General features: G+C 41.5%; 1 protein-coding gene across 2 annotated transcripts in view; it reads right to left on the bottom strand.

Moving 5' to 3' along the window:
* ANXA6 (annexin A6) overlaps window positions 1-26,913 on the bottom strand; it is a 71,813-nt gene that overhangs the window by 23,124 nt on the left and 21,776 nt on the right. The window contains exons 5-26 of one of the 2 annotated variants that reach the window (XM_075274941.1): window positions 26,677-26,790; window positions 25,867-25,957; window positions 25,703-25,782; window positions 23,692-23,748; window positions 22,846-22,939; window positions 21,039-21,134; window positions 20,308-20,366; window positions 18,726-18,848; window positions 17,590-17,648; window positions 16,784-16,868; window positions 14,409-14,490; window positions 14,223-14,317; window positions 13,363-13,476; window positions 10,824-10,914; window positions 9,973-10,052; window positions 9,176-9,229; window positions 7,258-7,275; window positions 6,969-7,062; window positions 5,703-5,798; window positions 5,165-5,223; window positions 3,881-4,003; window positions 1,286-1,680 (exon numbers count right to left, since the gene is read on the bottom strand). In XM_075274941.1, coding sequence (XP_075131042.1) covers window positions 1,621-1,680; window positions 3,881-4,003; window positions 5,165-5,223; window positions 5,703-5,798; window positions 6,969-7,062; window positions 7,258-7,275; window positions 9,176-9,229; window positions 9,973-10,052; window positions 10,824-10,914; window positions 13,363-13,476; window positions 14,223-14,317; window positions 14,409-14,490; window positions 16,784-16,868; window positions 17,590-17,648; window positions 18,726-18,848; window positions 20,308-20,366; window positions 21,039-21,134; window positions 22,846-22,939; window positions 23,692-23,748; window positions 25,703-25,782; window positions 25,867-25,957; window positions 26,677-26,790 — 1,824 coding nt within the window. In that variant the 3' untranslated portion in view covers window positions 1,286-1,620. Of the gene's footprint in view, window positions 1-1,285; window positions 1,681-3,880; window positions 4,004-5,164; window positions 5,224-5,702; window positions 5,799-6,968; window positions 7,063-7,257; window positions 7,276-9,175; window positions 9,230-9,972; window positions 10,053-10,823; window positions 10,915-13,362; window positions 13,477-14,222; window positions 14,318-14,408; window positions 14,491-16,783; window positions 16,869-17,589; window positions 17,649-18,725; window positions 18,849-20,307; window positions 20,367-21,038; window positions 21,135-22,845; window positions 22,940-23,691; window positions 23,749-25,702; window positions 25,783-25,866; window positions 25,958-26,676; window positions 26,791-26,913 lie in introns of those variants that run through there. The other variant, XM_075274943.1, reaches the window with a different exon arrangement.

Raw genomic sequence — 26,913 nt, 5'->3', positions numbered from 1 at the left:
TAAGTTTTTCTACTTCTCCCTTCTGTATAATCCACTCCTGGCTTTAGCTCAAAAAATAAAACACCGCAAAATCTGCAACAAAAAAAGCAGCAATTCCGCAACGTAGGGCCTCAGCCGTAACTAGGAATAGTACAAACGTAATACACAGACACTGGGGCAGATTTCCTAATATTGTCTATGACTAAGGTCACACCTAGCGATTGTGGTTCTGGGAATAGTAATGTAATAACAGAAACATGTTTGTTTTTTTGCGGATGCATGTCTATTGGTCCATGAAAAAAAACACAAAAGTCTGGCATCCATGTGTCACCCATATTGTACAGTAATGTTAAGTAAAGCTGATCAGTCGTGAAAAACAGATCAACCATGGGCAGTACCTGACCTGTAAATAGGCAGGGGCATCGTCTGGCCGCAAAATACAGATGTGCAAATACAGCCATATCCTGGGGCCCCACATAGTAATGTCCAGTGTTGGAGTGTCACGTGACACGTATGTGCAAGTTTCACATGTGCAGTGTTATCAATATAGGCAACAGAAGGACAAGTAATACACAGATATGTGGGGACCTTCTGAGATGTCCATTGCCGACGCTCCCTTCTCTTGCTAAATAATGAGTCCTGAATAAGGAAAACACCGCTATTAATGGATTTTATAATCCAGATCATCTTTTTTCGCCATAGCCATTGATATTATAAGTGGAAATGACTAGGCTTTGGTGTGAATCGGGGTTTGCAACTTAACACACATGACAATGAGCAGGCAGGGAAGGATATCACACATGTACTTTTCTGTAGAAGCCGATCTAGAAAAAGACTTCTATAGAAAAATGTTATTCTTAAGAGCACAATGAAGCGTATAAAAGTGGACGTGTTCTGTATTTATAGAGGGTAGGCCTGAGGATTATTCTGTATAGTCGGCCCAATCATTCCTGTCTGAGACTGGTAGGATCCCATGATCATATTACAAGCTGAACTTACCAGAGTTCCTCCTGGTGGACCTGAAGTATAGTGGCTATGAAGAGTGTCCCTTTATTTGGAGGACCTAACATGTCCATATGTTACATAGCAAGCCAATTGATTTCAGTAGGAATTGTGTAATTCTTCTTTACCCCTGTGGTGGCGCTGCAGAGAAACTAAAGACGTACTGTGACTCCTTGTGATCAGGTTATTGTTGGTAGACCATTGTGTGACATAGGTCAGAAAAACAACTAAATCTCATGTATGTTTTTTTTTATCTTTGTCCTACTAGCACCAATAACAGACAGCAGACACACATATGTACCGTATTAAGACACTTTATTTCAACTTGCCTGGATCCTCCTATATAATAAAGGACCTAGAAATGGTTTTGGTGTTGTAAGAAATTGTTTCCAAGTGTCAGATACACAGCAGGATCTGGCTTAGAAGGGCTATTACAATATGGCGATCCCATATCTATCACCCCCAACATACATTGCCCTCCCATATCCCATGCATTGTATTTCTTTGGTGCATTTTCCGTTGCTTGGTGAAGTTCTCATTCACAATTGCTTTGTAGGTCCTAGACACTACCACATCTACCACAATGACATTTAGTAGGTGTGCTCACAGATGGACATACAAAAATTTGGGGTCTCCGGATTAGTCGTCTCCTCCACAGATAGCCAGGAGAGCTTTGCGGTAGTCTCCAGATGTTTCACTCTAGAAGAAAAATACATATCCATGAGTAAAATCCCTAAAACAGAAGATTTTTGTGTTTTGTATTTTCTAACAACATTTAAAGGGAACCAACTTTAATGCCACTAGGGGAGCTGTACGCTGTTGAGCTCCCCCTGCTGATGGCTGCAGAATTGTAGAGTTCATCATTTAACTGTATAGGGATAATTTATAAAGATTTGTGAAGGTTTTTGGCACCAGATAGTTATGGTAGAAGCCAATAATCTACTGTTTTACCAGATTAACCATATAGCCAAAGATGTTCAACAGTTTCTTATTACTAAATAATATAGAAAAGAGAGCGAATTATGGTGTACCTGGTGTCTTCAAGACAGTCTTCAGTCCAAGAGGACAGTCCAGGTTTATTAAGGAGCGCATACCTTTAAATAAATTTCTTCAGCACACTCATTTACTGTATGATATCAAATTATACTCTCACTATAATCTCAGTAAACGTGGGCCTACATAAGAGTTCTGTATTAGTACAATTGAGTACTAACACAGAACTGAGGCCCCACGTAGTAATGTCCAGCTAAGCCGAATGTGGGTGGCACTGGTGATGATTGCCACTCCCATTCACTTCAATGTGAGTGCCAGAGATAGGTAAAGTATGGCACTCGGCTATCTCTATTGAAGTGAATGGAAGTGGCAGCCATCACCAGTCCAGCAGCTCACAGGTTGAATGTGGAGTGAGTAAAAGGTCCTTGACAGTTTACATTGTGGGACAACACCTTTAATATTGCAGCTCTTCTCCACCTAAAGGGAAGCTGTCACCAGGTATGCGCAGAGGCCTTGAGTGGTAATAACCAGTTTTGGAGTGTCATGTGACCAACCTCATGACAATGTGAGCCCCACATGACCGCTAAGGCCCTTGTAGACCTCATCGGTGACCTCTGGGTATGTGATGTATTTTTACAACTCCCCTGTGTCGTCACTTATTATACTCTGGGGTCTGAGGAGTATAGTAATAACACTAACATTTCTACCCAAATAAGTTCTGCTCAAAACAAAGCAGGGTGAACTTCATGAATATTTGTTGAAACAAATCTTGTGAGTTTCACCCATTTCTAGAAACGATACGTCTCTGTCATTTCTCCATCAATCCTGCACACTTGACTTTTTGATGATTTTAGATGGAGTGTACCTGTAAGGGCTCGTTCACATCTGCGCCGGCACTCCGTACTTCAGGTTTCCGTTTCCTGCACAAAACAGAGGCAGGAGACGGAAACCTGCAGGAGGCTTTCATACCCATTCATTTGAATGGGTGAGAAAGCTGTCCGGCCGTGAGCGGCGGTGAGCGTTTCAAGCTCTCCGCCGCGAAACCGGGTTTTATAATCCGGACACAGAGTCGGACATGCAGTACTCTGTGTCCGGATTATAAAACCCGGTTTCGCGGCGGAGAGCCTAAAACGCTCACCGCCGCTCACGGCCGGACCTGGTCTATGGTTTCCGTCTTCTGGCATGCAGAAGACGGAAACCACCATAGAACGGAGACCCTGAACGCAGGTGTGAACCTAGCGTAAATGCCACAATGCCCACTGGACCCATCAATGTTTATCCAGGCACCGTGACACATCTGTAGAGCCTTATGTAGGACATTATGGTGGTATTCTTTGGCATATTTTTTCTGGGCACCAAACCCTCTTGATCAACAAGGAACTGTTCTAAAAAGATGGAGTTTAATGCTATGTCCTCGCGATGTCCTCGATAGCAAAGTGGAACTATAGATTACACAAGAATGAGGGGCCATGACTCCACCATTACTATGTTCATTGCCTTAAGCAGTCTTTATTGGTTCCTTGCAGGTAATGGAAGTGGTATTTTTCAATTAAATGTGAACCCAACAAGCCCTTTCTGTCCTACCATAACCCTTTACTACAATTTATAGGGGAAAATGACTTCCCAGAAATCAATGTTGTGCATTCAACATCGTTGGTACATGACAAAGTTGGGGTTGGAGGCTTCCAGTATTTACACCAGGGTCATGTCACCATGGAATGGCTTCAGTATCATGAAGATGAATTTAATTTGCTTAAACATCCTGCTCTTAGCAATGGAGATTGGAGATGTGATATGACATGGACTATATATACAACTATGTATACATCATGTCATCAGGGTTTACCATCTGCTACATCATATGGACTGCTTAAACAAAACCCGCTACTACCATATGTTTACTTACCTCTAGACAGTGGTGCAGAGACTTTTCATATTCATTCTTAAACTCTTGACGAATGTTGAACAGGTCGATTTCACTTCTGGATATGAGGATCCTGGTCAGAGTCCGCTCATCTGTCCCAGCCCCCTGAAGAGACAGGATTATACATGACAGTATTTCTGATATCCCAATGGCCCAATTTTATAATATGGACATATATTGGGGTGTATGAAACGGAATGTAATAGGATCCACCTTTATATGGTGGGTAGTAAAATAACTAAATAGCAGTGTAAGCAGATCTATACTTATAAGGTGAAAGACAGTCCAAAGCTAAGCTACCAAAATGAGACATCTTAAAGGTGGCCATACACATTAGACAGAAGTAGGTCAACGGTTGCAGCCATAGATGTTTAAGGCCCTTTTGGCTGTTATCATCCTTCAGACCAACCATACGTGATGAAGAATGTTTTTTCAAAGAAAGAACGCTCATGGGCGAAAGTCTTTTATAAGAAAGATCTTATATTTAGTGATTGCTGAAGATTTCCAACACAGCCGACTTTGTACCTGATGATGGTGGGTGCCATCTGTCGGCTAAAGCCACAATTCTGTGTTACATCTCACCTGAGAATCAATCATTATGGCGGACTCTAGGTTCACACTTGCACTCAGGTTTCTGTTGTTTGGGACCATTTGGCAACCCGAAAAAAGGAAACCCAATCCACTTACAAAGCAGTTACCTGTGGAAACCTGTGTACCCCATAGACTATAATGGAGTCTGTTGCAGGACTTTTCCCTCCGCATTTTTTAAGCAGCTTTGGGAACTGAATCCAGAAATGGAACCTAAGCGCTGCTGTGAACCTAGCCTGAAATTAGGTAATTTTCATTGCCTTTATTATAATGTGTATGGGAACCTTGAGGTATACTGTGCTTTTGGTGCCCATATTTGCCCCTAATTATTAAAAGGGGTTGTATAACATTAGAAAAACATGGCTGCTTTTTTCCTAAATCTGGTATTGCAGCATATGATATGAGTTGGGCAGACCTTCAGGACTACTCACAGTATTGTAACCCGTGTAAGATAGAAGCACAATTGGGCAATGTAGAAGATGGTATGAACCTCTGTTTAATGGTTAATAAGCTCTTATAAGGGCATATGGGGGATCTTCAAGTAGGACAACACCTTAAAAGATCAGTGTTCTCCAGCCTATTGCTCTCTAGATGTCTTGCCAGAAGGTTGGAGACTGTTTTTTATAGGTTTGGCCATGTTATCGAGTTTTGGACACACATTGTCAGATCCATTTCTTACCTTCATTGCTTTGTAGAGGCGTTCTGCGAAGAAAGCTGGCTTATTCTTCACACTACGGACTAAAGGGAAGGATAAAGAATAAGATGAAATAATGAACTCTCGTCATACATACTAATCCACATTGGGGTTAAGGAAACTGTTTGTTTTTGTACCGTGTTAGCCAGTGGGTAGGAAATATTTAAAAAAAAACTAAAAACTTGAGAGTCTTCAGTAGTTGATACCTTTTTTAATGGCTAACTCATAATAAGTTATTATGAGTTAGCCATTAAAAAAGGTATCAACTACTGAAGACTCAAGTTTTGTGGGTTTTTTTACATTGGGATTAGGGAGAGAACAGGGCAAGGAGACCACAACTGTGAAGTCAGAAGCAAATATTGAAATAATGGGAAAACCTAGAATAGAAAACCTTAGAATTGGATCCACAAACCTAGCCCAGTAAGAAACAATGTTATCAATGGTGACAACATACTGGTTCAGGTACCGGTCCGATAGTAACACCCAGCAATGACATAACATCAGAGGGTAGACCCTTACTCACCGATAGCCACAAAGGCGTCCTTCACATCGCCGGACATTTCTTTCTTAATGGTATGTTCAACATCATGGTTCGTCTGCTTAATAAACTCCTGGAATACTGGAAATAGGGGAAAAATGAGTTAATCTACAATATACAGGAATCAATGTACCTCAATAGGTTAGTGTTACAGATTAAAGGGGTTTGTCTAAGAGTTCAAACTATGCTCCATGTACTAGATTTGGATCAACAGGTGTGCTGCCGCTCTGTTCAGGTATATGGTACCTTAAGCTATGGTAGCTTAAGTAAAGCAATCGACCTTCTCAAGCAGTCCCATTCATGGCCATACCCCTTTAAGATGTTATAAAGGGTCAACTACCTGCACATACTAAAAACAACAAAAATATCTTCTCAATCCAGGATTGAACTGCCCCAGGATTCTGCAGTGGGCCTAGGCTACGGCATTATAATGACCCCCATTGGGCCAATAAAGACGCCCCCATTTGTAGTTGACTTTGGATTCAGTCACTTGTCACCTCCACTTATATTCCCACTTAACCCCTTATTGCCCTGACCTCTATAGCCATGCAGTATCACACTTATATAGTGAGGTATAGCACAAAAAGCTTTAAAAATGAAAACTATGCATCAACTATTATTTTTATCTGTCTAAAAGAAGCAGAAGGTCAGGCCAGCCTAAAAAAATTGCATGACTGCATTTAGTTCTTGCAATAAATATTTTCCCGTTAATATGATAGCTACACACTTAGAGGACCTTTCACCTCCTCCATCCATCAAGTCCAGCTTTTTACATTGATTGTCACTATTCCACTGATTCTGGCACAGCTGGAATTTTTTCTCTAGTCCCCACTATTCCTGAGCAATCAATGTCAAGAGGGCCGTGTCACGCAGGAGCAGACAAAGGGTGTGTTTCTGAGCTCTGACACTGACTGCCCCTGATTGCAGCTCTGAATCACACCCCCTGCCTGACACCGCCCACCTGATATTACAGAACTTAAATAACATATTAGGGGTCAAAATTAACTGCACTTGTTGTTCTGGAATGGTGGGGGCTAGAGAGAAAATTACAACTGAGCTGGAATCAGTGGGACAGCAGCCCATTGACAAAGGCTAAGGACTTGGTGGAGGTGGTGAAAGGTCCTCTTAAAATTGGTGAAAACTTGTCAGATCCCGGACGTCTTTCTAATATTATTGTGAAGTGATATGTTCTAGTAAACCAATGACTATTTTTGCCATTATGCACATATAAAGCAATGGACCAGTGCTCACCTCTCCTGAGATGTGGGTAACTACGTGTGCACAGGATGGTCATAAAACGGGTTTCTAATGAAGTTTTGTCACCGGATCCAGAATCTGAGACTTCCTGAAAGTAATCAAACAATAAAACGGCGTAAAAAGTGACAAAGGCAAAGTGAAATGTACAAACGTAGGTCGCTAGTAAGTTGTATGGTAATGGAAAGTCATGGGTTTAAGGTTGTATGGACTGTGGTCCCAGTGGTGGTGACTGACATGGTACTGGGACAATGATAACATTTAATTGATTTGGACAATAACTCACCAGGACTGAAGCAATAACCTAAGACAAGAAAAAGATAATAAGGAATTATTAAGAGTAGTCAGGTAAAGAAAATGCACCAAGATCCATGAGGAAAGAAAGAAGGACTAATCCCTACAGACATCTAGACAATAATTAGATTTTGTGCTTATGGCTTTCTTAGTATATCTTTATATCATCTTTCTATTACTGTGCTCCAAATCTCCTGCATAGCTCTAGAAATAGAGGGGTACTTCAGTGATTTAAAGTTATAGCGTATTGATTGTACATGGGGTCTGATAGCTGGGTCTCCTACCGATTATGGAAACAGGGGTCATTTGCTCCTCCATGAATGGATCAGCTAGCTGTACATGCCGATTCTCCAATGCAGGAGATAGCTGAGAGCTGCAAATCTCATAGAAAATTATTTCTCCACCTGTTGCTGTGAGATCCAGATGTGAGAACAGGACCCTTGTCCTCATAATTGGTGGGGTTACCAGTGGTCAAACCACCTATGTAGTGATAAGTATGCATTGACTGACCTCTATGTCTGTCTAAGACCACCCATATGACCATATGACCTACTAGGACCTTGGTGATAATAAAAGACCTCCACTCTATAAATGATGTCCTGGACACCATGTAATACCACATTTCTCCAGTAGTGGCCACAGCAGAGAAAATATGTGACTGATAAAACTTTGCAGAGACAACTGCTTTGTACAATTTAAAGTGGATCATTTTATCTTAAGATTTCCATGAAATCCCTATACAGTACAAGTTATCTCTGCTCATCTGCATGTGTCATCCCCCTCTCCTGCATGCTGCCCTGTAACTTGTATATAAAAGACTCAATTAAAGTGTTTATGGCATGAAAAATATATACCCTGTATCCAGAAGAAAGGGGCTACATTGCTGATCAGTAGGGATCTGACCATAAAGACCTCCATGATCTTGAGAATAGGGATCCTGAGAAAAGGGTATAACACCCCCATTGTGACTGCAGCCACTGTTAGGGCAACCAAACTCGTGATGGTTACAGATGTATCCTCGCTCCCTTTACTTCCATGGGAGCGCTGGAGTTAACTAAGTGGGGGAGGGGGGAATGTCTCAACAGTTAGACCCCTTCTACAGATAGAGGATAAATATTTTTCTTGGCATAACCCCTTAAGGCTAAGGCCCCACGCAGCGAGTCACTGAAGAAAAGACCCCGGCGAAAAGTTGTAGTCTTAGTCATCTGGTTTTCCCTCTCCCTGCCAGTTGCTGACTTTCTGCAGCACAGACCTGGCAGCAAGAATGGAGACATAAAATATGTATTCTACATTCTAAGGCCTTGTTCACATCTGCGTTCGGTATTCTGTTCGGGGAGTCCACTTGGGGACACCCGTACAAAAAACTATATGCATTATAAAGTGATTAGCTAAGAAATCACACGGACCCCATAGACTAAAATGGGACCTGTGTGATTTCCGCTTGGTGTCCGCATGAATCATGCGGAGAGAAAAGTACTGCAAGCATGATGGTCTATGGGGTCCATGTGGTTTCTTAGCTAGCCACATTGTAATGCGCATAGGTTTCTGTTCGGGGGGGTCGCCAAGTGGACTTCCTGAATGAAATACTGAACGCAGATGTGAACTGTTCCCCATTCCACTTGAAAGCAGGACTTTTCTCTCCTCATTTTTTGGGAGGAAAGCCTTATGATTAACCATTTTTTTAAGTGTGTCGGGTTTCTGTTTTTTGGGTCCCCAAGTGGACCGAAGAACAGAAACCCCAACGCTACTGTGAAACTAATGTAAAAATTGTAGTCTGAAAACTACTTTACAAATAATAAGTTATTTCTGATAAGTGAGCAGATATAACTATAGGCGGCGCCATTGCTTCTGTCCTTGTGAGTATAAAAACGATGAACTCAAGATACAAAAGTAAAATACCCTATAATTACCTTGGCATCTTCTACGGCTTTCTCTAAGTCTTCGCCTCCTTCGTCACGGTTAGCCTAGAAAGATGAGTATAAGATGAGTTTGTTAACCCCTTAAGGACATGGCTGATTTTTGCCTTGCAATATAAATTTTGCGCTGTTCATTGTATGGTAAAAATAATATATAAATAAATATATATATATATCCCCTACAAGGGCAGACAACTCTTAGCTCGCTGCCAGCTGTATGCAGAAATGGATTTAAGTAATGAATGCTGATGTTACACTTTATATTATTCCAACTCAGAGCAGTAACTTGAAGCTCCTGTGTCCCAATGCATAATTTGTAACAGCAGACTACTGCCTGTTTGCTCTATAGATGTTAGGGTGCATTCACACTGAGTAAACGCTAGCTTATTCTGAACGTAAAACACGTTCAGAATAAGCGGCGTCTAAAGCAGCTCCATTCATTTCTATGGGAGCGGGGATACGAGCGCTCCCCATAGAAATGAATGGGCTGCTTCTTTCACTCCGTGCAGTCCCATTGAAGTGAATGGGGAGTGCCGGCGTGTACGCTCCGGCATGAGCAGAGCTTGCCGTATACGCCGGCACTTCCCATTCACTTCAATGGGACTGCACGGAGTGAAAGAAGCAGCCCATTCATTTCTATGGGGAGCGCTCGTATCCCCGCTCCCATAGAAATGAATGGAGCTGCTTTAGACGCCGCTTATTCTGAACGTGTTTTACGTTCAGAATAAGCTAGCGTTTACTCAGTGTGAATGCACCCTTAGTGATTTGCTTGGTTTCCATTTTGAACCCACCGATGCCAATGAGACAAGGATCCTCTTGAAGTGACCGGATGTGTCTGAGCTTATAGCGTCTTCCAGTGACTTCTGGTAAGCTATAGTGAAGAATGAGGACACGTTCATTATTAAGAATTCCCCAGGTAGCAAAGAAACATTAACACATAACTGACAATATCCATACTGTGCTGAAGCCTCCAGAAGCCATGTGGCATAATGATATAATTACTATTTTCCATTAAAAGGCCATGTCCACCATTGCAACTCTATTTTATTGCTTTGGTGCATCTAAAATACAAACTGAAGCCTTATATGTCTACAGCTTTAATGCAGACCAATGTGTCTCCATGGTAGCAGACTACAACCAATACCTTCTGTAGTCTGACCTTGCAGTCATGCTTTCTTCCATGTGTCCCTTTCATTTGGCTAACCTGCTGCTTGTATGTTGACAAGAAGTCGGAGCAATAATAATAATACATTTTATTTATATAGTGCCAACATATTCCGCAGCGCTGTGGAGCAGATTGAAAGTAGTATGACTGTAGGATCAGAATACAGGGGTTGTCTGTAAGCATGGAGACAAAAAATGATAGGAGATCGCAAAGTTTCTTCATGTTGTATTTTAGATGTATTAGAACAATATAAAAATGGTTTTGAAAAAGGGCATAGACTTCAAAGAAGTCTATAGATGATCTATGCAGCTTGAAATGCTTACAGAGAGCAATAGATCACCTTAAACAGCATAGTAAATGTACATAGATTTTAGAATCAGTATCCCTTTGAGGCCGGGGCCCCACATTGCATAAATACCGTGATTTTTTGCCGCAGCCCGCTACATGGGGCTTAGCCGTTCTATATGATCAGCTCACCTTCTTGATATGCTTCATTAATAGCTTGAATCTCCTGGTTATTTCTTGTAGCCAAGATTTCAATAAGAACTTTCTCATCTGTACCTGCGCCCTGTAATTGAGTACAGGAACAGTCATCCGATATAACATCTAATCCATATATAATAAGTCTTGTGACTTCCTAATATACGCTGGGCTTCTCCATTATTCAGTATCTCGGCTTGCTGTCAGTAAATCAGTTATTGATTATAAAAGTTGAAATTGTAACCAGTCTAGGCAATCCCCTGTAGGCTAAATATACCAGGCAGCATATACATGTATGAATTGCTGCACTGTACATAGGTAGCTTAGCTTAGCACACTAGATACAACAATAGAAGTGGCTGTAGGTTTCTAGACTCCAAATGCTCTGTCCCCTGACAGACAACAGATACTTTAAAAACCTTATATATAAAGTTTACATATAAAAGAGTAGAACTTTTCATATACTGTACAATGGTCAAAGAAGTTGTCTCATAAAAGCAACCCTTCCCATATACTGTATATCCTGTAAGGGTATACGGATGTCAGAAAGGGAAGATCCCTGCTCAGCCCTCCCTCTGCCACTATGAGCACCAGGCCATGTATTACCTTGTTATCCATTCATTTGCAAAACTGGCTGTAATATTACAGCCGCAATCAATGTATGGATAGCCATAACTTCCTCCAGACAAGAGTTGAATATTGGAGGCTTCTAAGCCAGACCATGACCACCTTTAATCCGTTAAATGTTCACTAACTTTTCAGACAACCTAGTCTCATTTCATAGAGCATACGATTCTGGAACAAAATGTAATGCACTTTAATTTAAAAGATTGCTGCTTTCTGCCTGAAAAACCTCTCTAAAAATCCTGTCAAAATCCTGTCATCCTGTCACATGATCTAGCTAAATTGTAGTTCACTCCCTGTTGCTAGCCAAAGACCATCTACAATTGATGGGGGAGGTTCTCTTCTGTCTTTACCCAGTGAACAGAGAGAGGAGGAGTCGATTCTCCTCACAGTCTCCACACACCTCTGCAAACTGCTCTGTGCAAAGGACTGAATCTTCTGGAAATCTCAAAGCTTTAAAGGATAAGGCTTTTATATACTTGTAACTACCCTGTTTCCCCGAAAGTAAGTCATCCCCCGAAAGTAAGACACAGCAGACGTTTTGTTGAATTGCCTAATATAAGGCACCCTCCCAAAAGTAAGACATCCCCCAATAATAATCTTTCTACGCAAAGATTGTATGAATAAAAACATTGCAGCCGGCTGAACACTGTGTGCGATGTTCTGTGTGCGCAGGTATTCCGGCTGCTGACGTTGCTGCAATACCTCGTATCCACTGTTCCTGCTGCTGTGGGATGAGCTGGGGGATGCCCGCTGTGCAAACTCTAAGCATCGTATGCGGCGGGGGGTCCATTCTCCCAGCTCATCCCACAGCAGCTGGAACAGTGGATACAACGTACGGTATCTCAGTAGAGGCAGCAGCTGGATTTCTTGTGCCCTCGGAACATCGCACACAGCGTTCAGCCAGCTGCAATGTTTTTCTTCATACAGTCTATGCGCAGTAAGCACATCTCAGTGTAGCACAGTGGTGGCAGCAGCACACGAAAATAAAATAAGACATCCCCTGAAAATAAGACATAGCATATCCTTAGGACCAAAATTTAATATAAGACACTGACTTATTTTCGGGGAAACACGGTACTTCTGGCTTCTTGTGCAATTACAGAAGGGATTTTATTAACAGACAGTAAGCAGCTTTTCTGTCTGTGCTCATAGATTGCTAGACTTCATGTATTTCTAGTTCAGTGTCCTGAATCTTCTATATTATGGTTACTTTGGGCTTTTCTAAGCTATTTGTTTGCTATTGTACAATTACTCCTGGCAGAGTTACATATAGATAAACCAGTAGTGCCAAGAATGGATAGTGACGGGGACTGCTAGTTACTGTACATGCCACAGCCTCAGAGACAAATGTGTTTCAGCCATAATAATTATTAGTAGCAGAAAAACTGAAAAAATAGGACATCATGTATGAAGGCTTATACAGCCAACCAACTGACAGTGCGAGAATAAAGGAGCATTAGTGATTTTACCCTGTACAGTGACATTGGCGGCCACCTAGCCGTGCATGGCATTGCAGCTGGTCCCATTCAGTTGAATGAAGTCATGTCGTAGTTCTCTGGCAAGCCAGGCACATAGTGGATGAACACTCCAGCCCCATCATTCTCTGGAATAGTAGGGACCCAGAGATGGACCCACCCTCTGTTCAGAAAATTATGCTATATGCTAGAAATATGACATCTCTCTGAGCTGGGACATATCCTTCACACTTTAACTTGACATGATCTAACTATATGATCTCGGAACTTTATCCCTTGTGGTTCTCTCTTTAGGGGTATATAATCGTAAAGCTATGGACCCTACTGTCATGTGGTTGTCATTGCTGGGTGTTCCTCTCTAGAGTCTACACATAGACTTAGTAATATACACCTGGATAAGTCCTATCCAATAAGCAGAGACTTTAGATTACTTACTACAATGGCCTTGTTTATCTGCTTGGCATCAAACTGGGCTGGTGTCATCATGAGACCTAGAATGAGTTTGGACAAAGTTCCAGAGAGCTCAGACTTCAGATCGGCCAACAGGTCCTAAAGACAAGGTGATAGCAACATTATACAGGGTTCCTGCATCAAGAAATCCCAAATCCATAAACAGTGGGAAAATATAGAGACTATCGATGTGATCTTTATGACCAAGGAAACTATTCCCACCATACACTCTAAAGGTGACCATGTAACTCAGATAGCTGTCAGAACTGTATTATCGTGTGAAATAAAAAAAAATAAAAATCTCCTAGTGTCCCAGCTTTCCACATTAAACTGCGCGGTGATTTAATCTGTGTCCTTCATCTAGGCAGACAGAGGATTCCTTGTGCTGAGTTTGTATTACATTTGACAAAGGGTCCTGCCCAAAACGCGTTGTACCTAATAAACTTTTGAAGAGTGATTAAGAAGTTTTTGGTTGTGCGCGCTTACTCCCTACCCCTCCATTCCTGCTTGGGTTTACCCTGTAGAACTTCCCCAGAACTGCATTATCGGCAACCTTCCATCTTGTACACATTCTTGGCTGAATATACATGTATTCTCAATGAGTTTGTATGTTCTTTCCCCATGTTTGCGTGGCTTTCCTCTCATACTAAAAGACATACCGATAGGAAAAATGTACATTGTGAGCCCTAAATGGAGCTCACAATTTACATTAAAAAAAGAAATATTTCCATAAGTTCCACTCTTATATCAAAGGAATTGCCTATGATGGGAATAATCCTTTAAGAAAGGTCACACCTAAATTTTAGGTGGAATAAGCCTTAGTACTAAAAAAAAACGAAACTTACACGTCCAAAGTGTGACTTGAAAGCCTGTTTTATCTCTTGTCTCTGGGAGTTGCTGCGCTTGGTGAGTATGTCAATGATGGTGTCCTCATCAGTACCTGCAGAATATGCATATATATTATATATGTGTATATAAGCACATGTGCAATAATCCCATAGTGACAAATAGTCACTGGTAAGGGTCCTTACCAAATCCTTTCATTGCCTTCCTCAGAGCCTTGCCGTCATTGTCTGCGTGGAAGTCACTTGCAGGCTGTATGGTTCCTTTCAACTAAGGAGTGTAAAAACAGAAATGTATACATTATATAGATGTGACTGATATTGCACAATCCATATTCACAGGGCCGTGCTATAGAGGAGTACACCCCATATGGGCAACCTATCCTGGTACAAAGCCCATTCCTATTCGGACAACCCCTTCTTAGAATGCAGCCACTTTAGGCATCAAATACTCAATGACAGCTCTATGATTGTGCAAATTAATGGCAAAGGATGTCAAACAGTGAGTAGGACCGCCCACTGGACTCCTGAGTCATGAGAGATAAATGGATATATGACAGGTTATACTGAATCTTTTCCCATTGAACCATCAGTTTGTTCAGCTCCTCCCTCTCTATAATATACTGGGTACACAATGGACTGCGTATTCAGGTTGACGGTTTCCCTTGCAATGGGATTATTAGGATTATATTGTATTATTTTAATTCATATTGTAATTATGCATATTGACCATCTGAATACATTACGTCATGTAATATAAGGATCATCTTAACAATTAAAATCATCATTCAGCAACCAGAGAAGCAAAAAGATTAAGACATATCCACTCAAAATGCAATATATATCATCTTTCATCATAATGTAAGAAGCCGAGAACTATTTGGTAAATTATGGTGAAATAGACATGAACAAATGAAGTTCATGTATAATAATATAGAAAATAAATATTCACACAAAATATTATACATGAAATTAGGTTCATGTATAAGAATATAGAAAATAAACTCAGTTTGCATTTATAGTGCAATTATAATGAATATTCCAGAGATTAATATATATATCTGTTTTGAGTGGATGACACTGAAAGAAGCTTATTATAATACTGTGTTTGTGTATATGTATATACAGTGTGTGTGTATGTATGTATATATACATAAATATATACACTGATGAACTGTAGAATATGCTCCAAGAGCTTCTAATGCCACTAGGGCATTGAGGTACTTTGCTAGCCACATTGTACTGCTATACTGGCCATACTACCCTGTTTCCCCGAAAATAAGGCAGGTCATATATTTTGGAAGAGAATTTAATATAAGACACTGTCTTATTTTTGGGGAAACGGTACTATAATAGCCATACGGTACTTATAATAGCCACATCGTGCATTGGAAAGTGCAAAAAGTATAAAGTTATCAGTGCATTTCAGCTATAAAGCAAAGTGTTAGCCAGGAAAACCAGGAAGCAAAAGGGGTTAGCTCATAAGGTAAAACTACAGATTTGTCACAGACAGGTCCACCATATATTCTGTGTCTCTACAATGGGCCCATACTTAGTAGGTGCCACGGCACTAGTTGTACATTTAGCAAAGCCCCTCCAAATGGGGATCTGATTGTTGCAACCTCATAATCATATCAAAGGGATTCATGGATATCAGATGCCAGATTTTTGCATGGGAGTAAGCCCCCACCAGAGGGGTCTGGCAGCAGCTTATTCCCCTAAACCAGCATATTGACCTGACTTTGGAGGTTAGGATCACTGCTGGTTTGCCAAAAAATTAGACAACACAGTCCTATGACCTTACAGTGAATGCTCAGCCTTGAACATTTTTTTTAAAATCTAAATGGGGCCAAATGTCTGTTCTGATTCATCTCACAGGCCGAGGCCCCACGTGTTGCTGCCGCGTTTTACAGTCCCTGCAAAGTGGATGGGATTTTGGCTAACTGCAGACATGCTGCAATTTCCAAAACTGTTGTGTTTTTGTAAATCCTAACATGTCAATTATACCTACGGAAACGTTGGCGGTTTCCCTATAGGTATAAATGAAGCAGACAGTCCGCAGAGGAAAACTTCGCAGACTTTTTGTGAAAAGCAATGCAGGAAAACTGCGATGCGTTTCTGTTGCGGTTTTTCCCACATTGCTTTTTAGTTGCGTCTCGCTATGTGGGGCTTAGTCTTAACAGACCGCTATAATGATCAGAGTTCTGCGTTCTAATTCCCCTGCATAGCCACAACTAATAATTAACTCCTGCTTGCCTGCAGCTGCCATTAGGTGAAGCCCAGGAACTTACTGCATACGGCTCTTGAGCTCCCACTAGAAGTAAGAATTTTTTCATTCAAGTCTATGCCATGGACATGCAATGAAATTTGTGTTTGTAGGGTCGTATATTCGCCATTACCCACTGAATGCACCTTTCAGATTCTTACAGTGAACGTGCTTGTGACAGATCTTTGTTAGACTGTAGCTAAGATGAGGCAAACAAGCAGCCAAAGGTGATGCCTGCTAGGTTGGTTAGATTGCAGGTGCAGTAAAAGAAGGGAGGGGGACATCAATCTCTGCCAACCTCGATGCGCGCAGCAGTGGTCGCACTAAGTTCCCATTTCTGAAACGCCACCTGAGCGGCTTCTGGGAAATATTCCCCAGCAGCGCTAAAAAGGAAAGTAACAGCTTATATGCAGGATTACGGCTTGGATGAAACTATCACATTTATAAGGTTTTCTTCCAGGTATCCAGCTCACGCTCCCAATAATGACCATATAATAATGGGGTATATTATGGTCCGCTAATTTCAAGCAAAACTCAGTAGAATACTATGGGGCCTCTTTATTCTACCATTATGGAAGACCATTGAGGACGTATATCTTTATAATGGTAAGAGCCAATAAAAAACAGTAGCCTGCTGTCACTATTGGGGGTGGGGACTACTGCCTAGTTTGTTTTTTGATATTTATTGGGACTCTATCTATCTATCTATCTATCTATCTATCTATCTATCTATCTATCTATCTATCTATCTATCCAAAAATGAGGCAGAACTCCAATATTTTAAGAAAAGTATAAAGTGACTCTAATCCAAATCAATGTTTCACTAAAATATTGGAGCGCTGCCTCATTGTAGAATATATTGCTGTTGGATAGTTTTGCCTGTCTCCAGGGGATTTGCACCCACTGCTTAGAAGGTATACATATGCTGCTTTGGACTCTTTTCATCCATCTATCTATCTATCTATCTATCTATCTATCTATCTATCTATCTATCTCTCTCTCTACATCCAATATTAAAAGCTAGAAATCTTAAGTAAAACCTTAGTAAAAGGTAACGTTCTGAAAGCACGGAGCTATACTACAAGTCCCAGAGGTCATACATACTCGTCATCTCCTCCACAGAGGTTCAGCAAAGCCTTCTTGTATTCTCCAGATGTGTCATTCTAGAATATACAGAACAATGAATTATAAGCTTATACATCAGAGGAAGAAATGTTGGAAAATGATTGAATTTCCAAGTAAATCCACATTACACCTGCCATGTACATGAAAGAATTGTTGTCCCCAAATTCATTCTACAACCACTATGCATATCACCATGACATAACAGTACATGGGGCCCGACCTTTAGGGTTATTTATTATTATTATTATTATTATTATTATTATTATCATTGTTTATTTATATAGCAGCATTAATTCCATGGTGCTTTACATTTGGGGGTTACATACAGTACAAAGAATATACTGTTAGATATAATACTAACAATGATGGACTGGCACAATGGGGTAGAGGGCCCTGCCCGCGAGGGCTTACAGGGTTGACTACAAGTGTATGGGCTTGTGCTGTAGTTCCCTGCAGGCTATCACAATAATATATTATCTGATCTGGGATTTCAGATCTTTATCTATTTGTATAAACCATGTTTTACCACAACGTGAACTTGTAGCTAGTGACCCTCATTTAATGAGCTGTTAGAATGATGTTTTTTGGGTTAAGGCTGCCCCCTGCCTAGTATTTATTTATTTATTTATTTATTTATTTTAAGGCTTATTTTTAACATATCATCAGGATACAATAGGACCGCCCCTAATTTTGGTTACTGTCCCCCTGCCTGGGTGGACTATGCGGTGTGTATTCATTACAATCCTGTAGATTTGATTTCAATAGTGAAGCAGGGGGCTATCGGCAAACCAGCCACGATTCCAAATACAACCCCCTTTTAAACTCTGGCTAATATTTTTCGGTGGTAAAGTTGGCAACCTTACATACAAATTAGATAACTGTTGGCTGGACCTCACCAATTTCAAGGGTACCATCTAGTATGTACGGGGGTATAGTGACCCTCCCTCAGCAGCAAATGTTATCAAGGAGGATCAGCTGTTACCAGATGTGTTTTTGAGAACACATTCACTTTCTGCAGAGCCCAACATCGTCCATGTGTGAGGATCAAGAGGAATATCTGCTAACTAACGGTTCCTCCACCTTAACAACAGGGTCAATAAGTTGGGGTCCATTACCTTAATCATAGAGTATAGAGACTTCTCATAGTGGGTCCTAAATGACTCTCGAATGTCCATCATGTCAATCTCGCTACGGGAGACCATTATCCGAATGAGTGTGTTGTCAGCTGTACCCATACCCTGAAAGAAGAGAATAAAAATCATAATATTTATGAGCAAATTTCTTAACAAATAATTTGTATGTTACTGAATAACCAAAAACTACTTGGCTAAATAAGATCTCACAACACAGGATGATATATGATATGATAGAATGTGATACATATATATACACTCACCGGCCACTTTATTAGGTACACCTGTCCAACTGCTCGTTAACACTTAATTTCTAATCAGCCAATCACATGGCGGCAGCTCAGTGCATTTAGGCATGTAGACATGGTCAAGACAATCTCCTGCAGTTCAAACCGAGCATCAGTATGGGGAAGAAAGGTGATTTGAGTGCCTTTGAACGTGGCATGGTTGTTGGTGCCAGAAGGGCTGGTCTGAGTATTTCAGAAACTGCTGATCTACTGGGATTTTCACGCACAACCATCTCTAGGGTTTACAGAGAATGGTCCGAAAAAGAAAAAACATCCAGTGAGCGGCAGTTCTGTGGGCGGAAATGCGTTGTTGATGCCAGAGGTCAGAGGAGAATGGCCAGACTGGTTCGAGCTGATAGAAAGGCAACAGTGACTCAAATAGCCACCCGTTACAACCAAGGTAGCCAGAAGAGCATCTCTGAACGCACAGTACGTCGAACTTTGAGGCAGATGGGCTACAGCAGCAGAAGACCACACCGGGTGCCACTCCTTTCAGCTAAGAACAGGAAACTGAGGCTACAATTTGCACAAGCTCATCGAAATTGGACAATTGAAGATTGGAAAAACGTTGCCTGGTCTGATGAGTCTCGATTTCTGCTGCGACATTCGGATGGTAGGGTCAGAATTTGGCGTCAACAACATGAAAGCATGGATCCATCCTGCCTTGTATCAACGGTTCAGGCTGGTGGTGGTGGTGTCATGGTGTGGGGAATATTTTCTTGGCACTCTTTGGGCCCCTTGGTACCAATTGAGCATCGTTGCAACGCCAAAGCCTACCTGAGTATTGTTGCTGACCATGTCCATCCCTTTATGACCACAATGTACCCAACATCTGATGGCTACTTTCAGCAGGATAATGCGCCATGTCATAAAGCTGGAATCATCTCAGAGTGGTTTCTTGAACATGACAATGAGTTCACTGTACTCCAATGGCCTCCACAGTCACCAGATCTCAATCCAATAGAGCATCTATGGGATGTGGTGGAACGGGAGATTCGCATCATGGATGTGCAGCCGACAAATCTGCGGCAACTGTGTGATGCCATCATGTCAATATGGACCAAAATCTCTGAGGAATGCTTCCAGCACCTTGTTGAATCTATGCCACGAAGAATTGAGGCAGTTCTGAAGGCAAAAGGGGGTCCAACCCGTTACTAGCATGGTGTACCTAATAAAGTGGCCGGTGAGTGTATATGTATATATATATATATATATATATATATATATATATATAATATATGACTGAGAGACACATTCATGAAAGTTACTGCACTTACCTTCATTGCTTTATAGAGCCGATTAGCAAAGTAATCCTTAGTGCTCCGGATACATTTTACTGAAAAGATATTAAAATACATTGACAGCCATACTTATCATAGAGGTAACATCCATTATATAACAGCTCTCCTCTAGAAGGATGAAGACTTCAAGTAAGGTGCAACCTTGTAAGTCAATATTAAAAACTTGATGCATTAGACATTGAATTGCAGGGTAGTAACCTATTACCCTAGAGAGACGACTTCCTTCTCTCTGAAAGAGACTTATTTTGCTTTCTTAAGAAGCATTGCTGTTTAGGTTAAGTTCACACAACACATTTTGCATGCATGTGGACATCTGCCTACTGTCGTCAGAAAGTTTTCCTACTTCCATTTAGTTCAATGGGAGTTTCAGGTAGAATCCACTCAAAGATCAGGATGGCCACTTTTTTCAGCTAGCTCAGAAAGAATGGTCTGGCTCCCATTGAAATGAATGAGAGGCTACATTTTGCAGCAAATTCTGATGCAACATAAATAAAATAGTAGATGGTAAATGGGGCACTGTTACATATTTTACGTTGGGACTCAGGATCTTTTAGTTAGTCCTCTACTCATGAATAGGACACATCCATGCCTATATTATGCCTCTGTACAAAGACCAATAATAGTTGTGATGGGGTAGAGCCCTCTTTTGAGTCTACAGCATTTTTACGTGACCCAATAGACAGGGTTTTCATTTTCCAAAAGCGTACCTACGGCCAGCATCAACTTCTCAAAGTCCCCGGAAAGTTCCCCCTTTATACTATCCTCGATTTTCTTCCCAGCAATTTTTTCATATTCATCAAAAACTGAAAGATGAAAAAAGTTATATTAGTTATATAACTTAATATACTGTATACCGGCATTAACATATGGTCAAATATAGTGCAATGACCAGGTGTAAGGGCGAGCAGAAACTACTGGACAGACTCGGCTTCATAATTTGTACCTCTAAAGTGATGAAATTACGGCATATACACATCATTGTAGGCAATAAAGGGAAACTCAATCCAACACGACCAATCACTTTTCAGCAGATGGCAGCAAGGTTAGGTCAAGGCATTCGGCCTTACACTACAAATAATATAGGTATAAGAGTGAGTTCCTACGGAGCATCGTGCAGAAGGATTTTGAGGTGGATCAATAGGAGGTGAACAAAATGTGAAGCTTATTTTGAAACCGTTTTTGGTGCAGTTTTTGCAAAAACCACAAGTGGTTTTTTTAGGCTGAGGCCCCACATTGCAGATTTTTTTTTTTTTTTTGCAGATTTTGCTGCGGTTTTTGAGGCAAAGCCAACAGTGGGTACAAAAGGAATAGGAAATGTGTAGGAAGTTCTTATACCTCTACCTCCTGCTCAATCCACTCCTGGCTTTGGTTCAAAAACCCACAACAAAATCTACAACAAAAAAGAGTTGTGTTTCCACAATGTGGAGCCTTAGCCTTAAAGTGGTCCATACAGTGTGCTGGAGTAAAAACCGTGTCCTAAAAGCACGACAAGAATTGCGTCAAAGAAAGCATCATGGTACACGTTTCCTAATTCGTGAAGCAGGAACATACCCCAACAAAGATGGTCTCTTCTTTAACTTTACAGGCTTGTGCTAGTAAATAGAGATGAGCGAGTAGTGAAATATTCGAGATCGATATTCGTTTCCAGTAGAGCCTCAATATTTGACTACTCGATTGAATATCAAATCCCATTACAGTCAATGGGAAAAAAATGCTCGTTTCAGGGGAAACCACTATTCAACTAAAGGAGAGTCACCAAGTCCACGAGTAGCAGGAGGAGAGTGTTTAGGAGGAGCGCTGTGCGGTTAAAGCGCACGGACCCCATTACAGTCTATGGGGTCCGTGCGCTTTACCTACACAGCGCTTGCAGTTGCGCTGATATTCCGTTCGGGGGGGTCCTCCTGCGGACTCCTTCTGGACGGGAGGCAAGCGCTAATGTGAACCGGCCCTTACTCGTCCTGCAGAACCAGCATTGATTGGCGGAATGCTATACACTGTATAGCATTGGGCACTTCAACGCTGGTTCTGCAGCAGGCTCGTCCTTGCTAGTCGGGAGAGCTGGCAGCTTTCGTTTATTCGGGAGCTGACTTTTTCTCATAGGAATGCATTGACCAGCGTTGATTGGCCAGTGTACAGCATTCGGCCAATCAACACTGGTTCTGCCGGAAGCTCGTCTGCGAGGAGGCGGAGTCTAAGATCGGACCACAGCAGTCTCCATTGTGGTCCGATCTTAGACTCCGCCTCCCTCATAAACGCAAGCTGCCAGCTCTCCCGACTAGCAAGGACGAGCCTTCTGCAGAACCAGCGTTGATTTGCCGAATACTATACAGTGTATAGCATTCGGCAAATCAACGCTGGTTCTGAATCGAATCTTTACTGCGAATAGCAGAGTATTTCGAATACCGTAATATTCATTCGAATACCTACTCAATTGAATACTACTTGCTCATCTCTACTGGTAAATGCAGCTCTACACAAGAACTGCCCAAAGCTACAAAAAGGGTATTCACTCACCAAGCTGGAGATGGGTCTTGCTCCGGCTTCCCAAAATGAAGATGAACTGAGCCTCGTCTGTTCCCCATTTTACTTCTCCAGCTTCAAATAGCTCCTGAACACATGAAACAGTCACATGATGCACATATGAAAAGTTATAGTTGTCCCAAATATTGTTCATAGTAAAAAAAAATCTCTGATGATCCCTGACTGGTAAAGACATGGCAACTATGGGGTCCAAGCCATCTTTTTTGTGTCTGGAGAGAAAGACATGCGTGTGTGGGTCCCAGGAGGTCTGAATACAGCTAAGTACACAGGGCCATGCAGGTATGGTCATCTCTCCCTTCACTGCAGGTGCGGGATATGAGACTTGGGACCCTTGTTCTTGAGAGGCATTTCATTCCCACAGGCTGAACCCTTATTTATTGGGTACTTATGACATCTCCTTTGGGTACAAGCATAAATGTCCAGGAAGAAGCACTCCTTTAGTTTCCCCTGTGATAGTGCTATAGTGTTATAGATCACTTATGGCAATATTCTTCCACCGTGAGACTCTTTGTCAACTACTTATGATGAAGAGACACCTAAGAAAACAGCGCTGTCTCTAGGGTACTTCAGATTTTGTCATTATATAAGCCAGGGGTAGGGAACCTTCGGCTCTCCAGCTGCTGTGAAACTACAACTCCCAACATGCTCCATTCACTTCCATGGGAGATCCAAGAACAGCAGATCAAGTATGCATGCTGGGAGTTGTAGTTTTGCAACAGCTGGAGAGCCGTACGTTCCCTACCCCTGATATAAGCCGTGACTATAAATGGCCAAATGTAAATGTTACAAGATGTGATTGTATATGAGATAAGACGTTACCTGGGCATCTTGTGCCACCAGCTCATCACTCACAATATCATCTTCTTCCCTTGTGCCCTGCAAAACAAGACCAATGGTATAGTATATACATAATATATGGTATATATAATAGCCATACAAACCACAAAGACCACAATCCCTTTAATCTTTAGCAATGTTTACGGGTTTTGTTGCTTAGATTTTGGGGCAGATTTACTATTAACATTCACCAGTATTCTGTCATATATGCTGTACATCACATTTAATAACTATTTTAGATACTTTCTGCACCTTGTCAGATAAGGGATGTGGCTCATCATGGGCTGGGTAAATTTTGTGTGGGCAGGGGCTACTATGGAGCATAACAGTGTATGCAGGGGCTACTATGGGGCATAATAGTGTGCAGGGGCCACTATGGGGCATAACACTGTGTGCAGGAATGCGGTTTGTGTGGGCAGGTGTGTTGGGGTTTGGGCGGAGGGGAACCCCGTGTCAAATGTTCCCTTGGGGCCCAGCCATTCCTAATGACGCCACTGAATGCCATGTTAGTGCCCCACATATAGTATAATGCTACAGTAATGTAGCCAGTAAAATTCCCCCTATCTAGTTAGTGACATTGACCTCTCTATTCCATTTGACCACCTGGGAAGGATAAATTTAATATCAAATATTTTTTCATAATTTTTCTTTGGAGGTGTCTTATAGCCAGACATACAGTTTTAAAATAAGACACCCAATGGACCCCATTATAATCAAAGGGGTCTGCCGGGCTCCAAGTGTATTTTAGCTGTCCGCATCTCCATTCTTCTGGTCCTCCAACGAACCAAAACAACAGATAGACAGCACTAGTGCGAACCTGGTGTTATTGTACAGAAAATATGGTACTGTATATACTCGACTATAAGCCGACTTTTTTTTGTGCTGAAAAAGCCCCCCTCAGCTTATACTCGAATCAGGGTCCAACTCAGGGTCATTTTGTTAATACAAATGCATTGGTCAGGGGCCCCGATCGGTTCCTTAACCAATGCATTTGCATTGACAAAATGAGGTACGGAGCACAAGGACCTTCAAGGACCTGCATAAATTAAACGAAGGGGGAGGTCCTTTAGTGCTACAGTAATGATATAGGACACTCCCCCTTCTCTAGCAAGAGCGAAGAAAGCCCAGGAGGCCCCTGCTACTACCCTGCATTGAGGAGAGGAAGCTCCGTGTAACAAAGTGAAAGTGAAACACACAGGTACCTGCTGGGGTTACTATTCCTTGTAATGTCAGGCATCTGGGGTTATTCATTTAGTTTCAGTAACTCCATGTGCCTCACATTAATAGTAGTTAACCCCATCATGACCCTCATATTAACCCCTGTGTGCCCCATATAAGGGTTGCTAATATGTGAGACACATGGGGGTACTAATAAAGGACCTTAATTATGAAGATAACTAATTATTACCTCAATATGTCCCACATATTAGTAACTTTTATGTGAGGCACACAGGGGGTTAATGTGAGGGACATGATAGGCTTAACTGCTATTAACCTGAGTCACATGGAGTTACTAAGCTGTAATGCACATGACCAGACTTTTTATCTGCAATGGTGGATAAAATTATGGACTATTATATTTCAATGGGCCCGTACACATAGATGCCTCACTTTTGCGGCCGTGTGTCCGGGCCAAAATGAACAGCTGCAACTTATGACTAGGCTTATACTCGAGTCATTAAGTTTTCCCAGTTTTTGTGGGAAAATTAGAGACCTCAGCTTATATTCAGGTCGGCTTCTACTCGAATATATACAGATATACAGATATACTGGATGTGTTCTGCTTTGACCTTCACCTGGTGGCAGAACCCCCCCCCCCCTTTTTTTAAAAAGTAGTTGCGTACCCCTTGACTAAGCAGTCTAAAGATGCATCATATTTATCATCCAGAATTATTCAATGTGATAAATCTAAGTCTAACTCTTAGACAGTATTTGTAATTCTGTACTGTATGTCTTTACAGACGTAAAGTCTAACAAAATGTATCTCCATTACCTGCAACAAAACAATCAGCATTTTTTTAAAATGTCCACTGGTATCTGCAACCACATCGGACTCCAGGTCCCGTCCATAAGCTGTAATAAATGAGGGAGTAGAGATGAGCTAGTAGGTACATAAGAAGTGATCACTTCTCCTCACAGGGTCTTCTCCTGACTTACCATCCTTGTAAGCCTCTACCAGTGCGTGAATCTGCTGGTTGTCCCGAGAGGCCAAGATCTCTATCAGACACTTCTCATCTGTGCCAATACCCTACAATGACAGAAGACGTATCACACTGAAGGCTGGAGGAGCGACAATAAAAATACAATAAAAAAATAATATAGATTTGAAAATACTATCTCATAGGGTAAGTTCACACGATGTAACGTGATCTCAATGGGAGTTAGGAGCGTATACTCCGCGTTATTTTGCGCCTGTGATTTTGAGGATTTTGGGATCTTTTACGGCGCGCAAACTCTGACACGCTGTATACGTGCCAGATCACGCTCAACGTTACATCGTGTGAACTTACCCTAAGTGTCTATTCTCTGTTTATTCCTTGCTTTTTTCTTTTCCTTCTTTCTTCTCACCTCTTCCTTTATTCATTGCTTTCTTCTTTCCTGCTTCTCTCAATCTCTTCCATCTTAATTCCATCTCTCCCTTCTTCCTCGCTTCATCTCCTACTTCCAGCTTTCATTCCTGTCTCCATCACTTCATTTCTTTTTTCATCCACCTCCCATCCTACCTTCAACACCCTGTCCTTCTTCGCTCCCCATTTTCCATCTTTTCCTGCCTTAGCCTCAGCTTTCTGGTTTAGGTTCCACAGGGGCATTTTTAGAGCAAGTTATTAAGGCAGACAGCCGCTTTAAAAAAAACCTCTCCAAAAGCCAATGTGTGAACATAGCCTAATCCTGATTGTATATGCAATGCACATATATATTGTAAAATGAATATTTAATACTGATTATTTCATATCCTTTTATACTCACATCCAGGGCATCTTTTATTTCCTTAGCATCAAAATATGCAGGGGGTTTCATGAGGCCTACAATAAGTCTTTCAAATTTACCAGTGAGTTCATATTTCAAGTCATCGATCAGATCCTAAGGAAGAACACAATCATGTCTTAGTCACAGAGATGTCACTTCTCACTAGTTCAAGGGGCAACAGAACATAACCTGGTATATTCAAGAAGACAAGTAAGATTGGGGCCCAGGATGGAATGG

This window comes from Leptodactylus fuscus, chromosome 5, assembly GCF_031893055.1.
Source record: "Leptodactylus fuscus isolate aLepFus1 chromosome 5, aLepFus1.hap2, whole genome shotgun sequence".
In the NCBI taxonomy this organism is placed as follows: Eukaryota; Metazoa; Chordata; class Amphibia; order Anura; family Leptodactylidae; genus Leptodactylus; species Leptodactylus fuscus.
The sequence above is the reverse complement of the archived record's forward strand: the minus strand, read 5'-3'. Positions and strand labels throughout refer to the sequence as shown.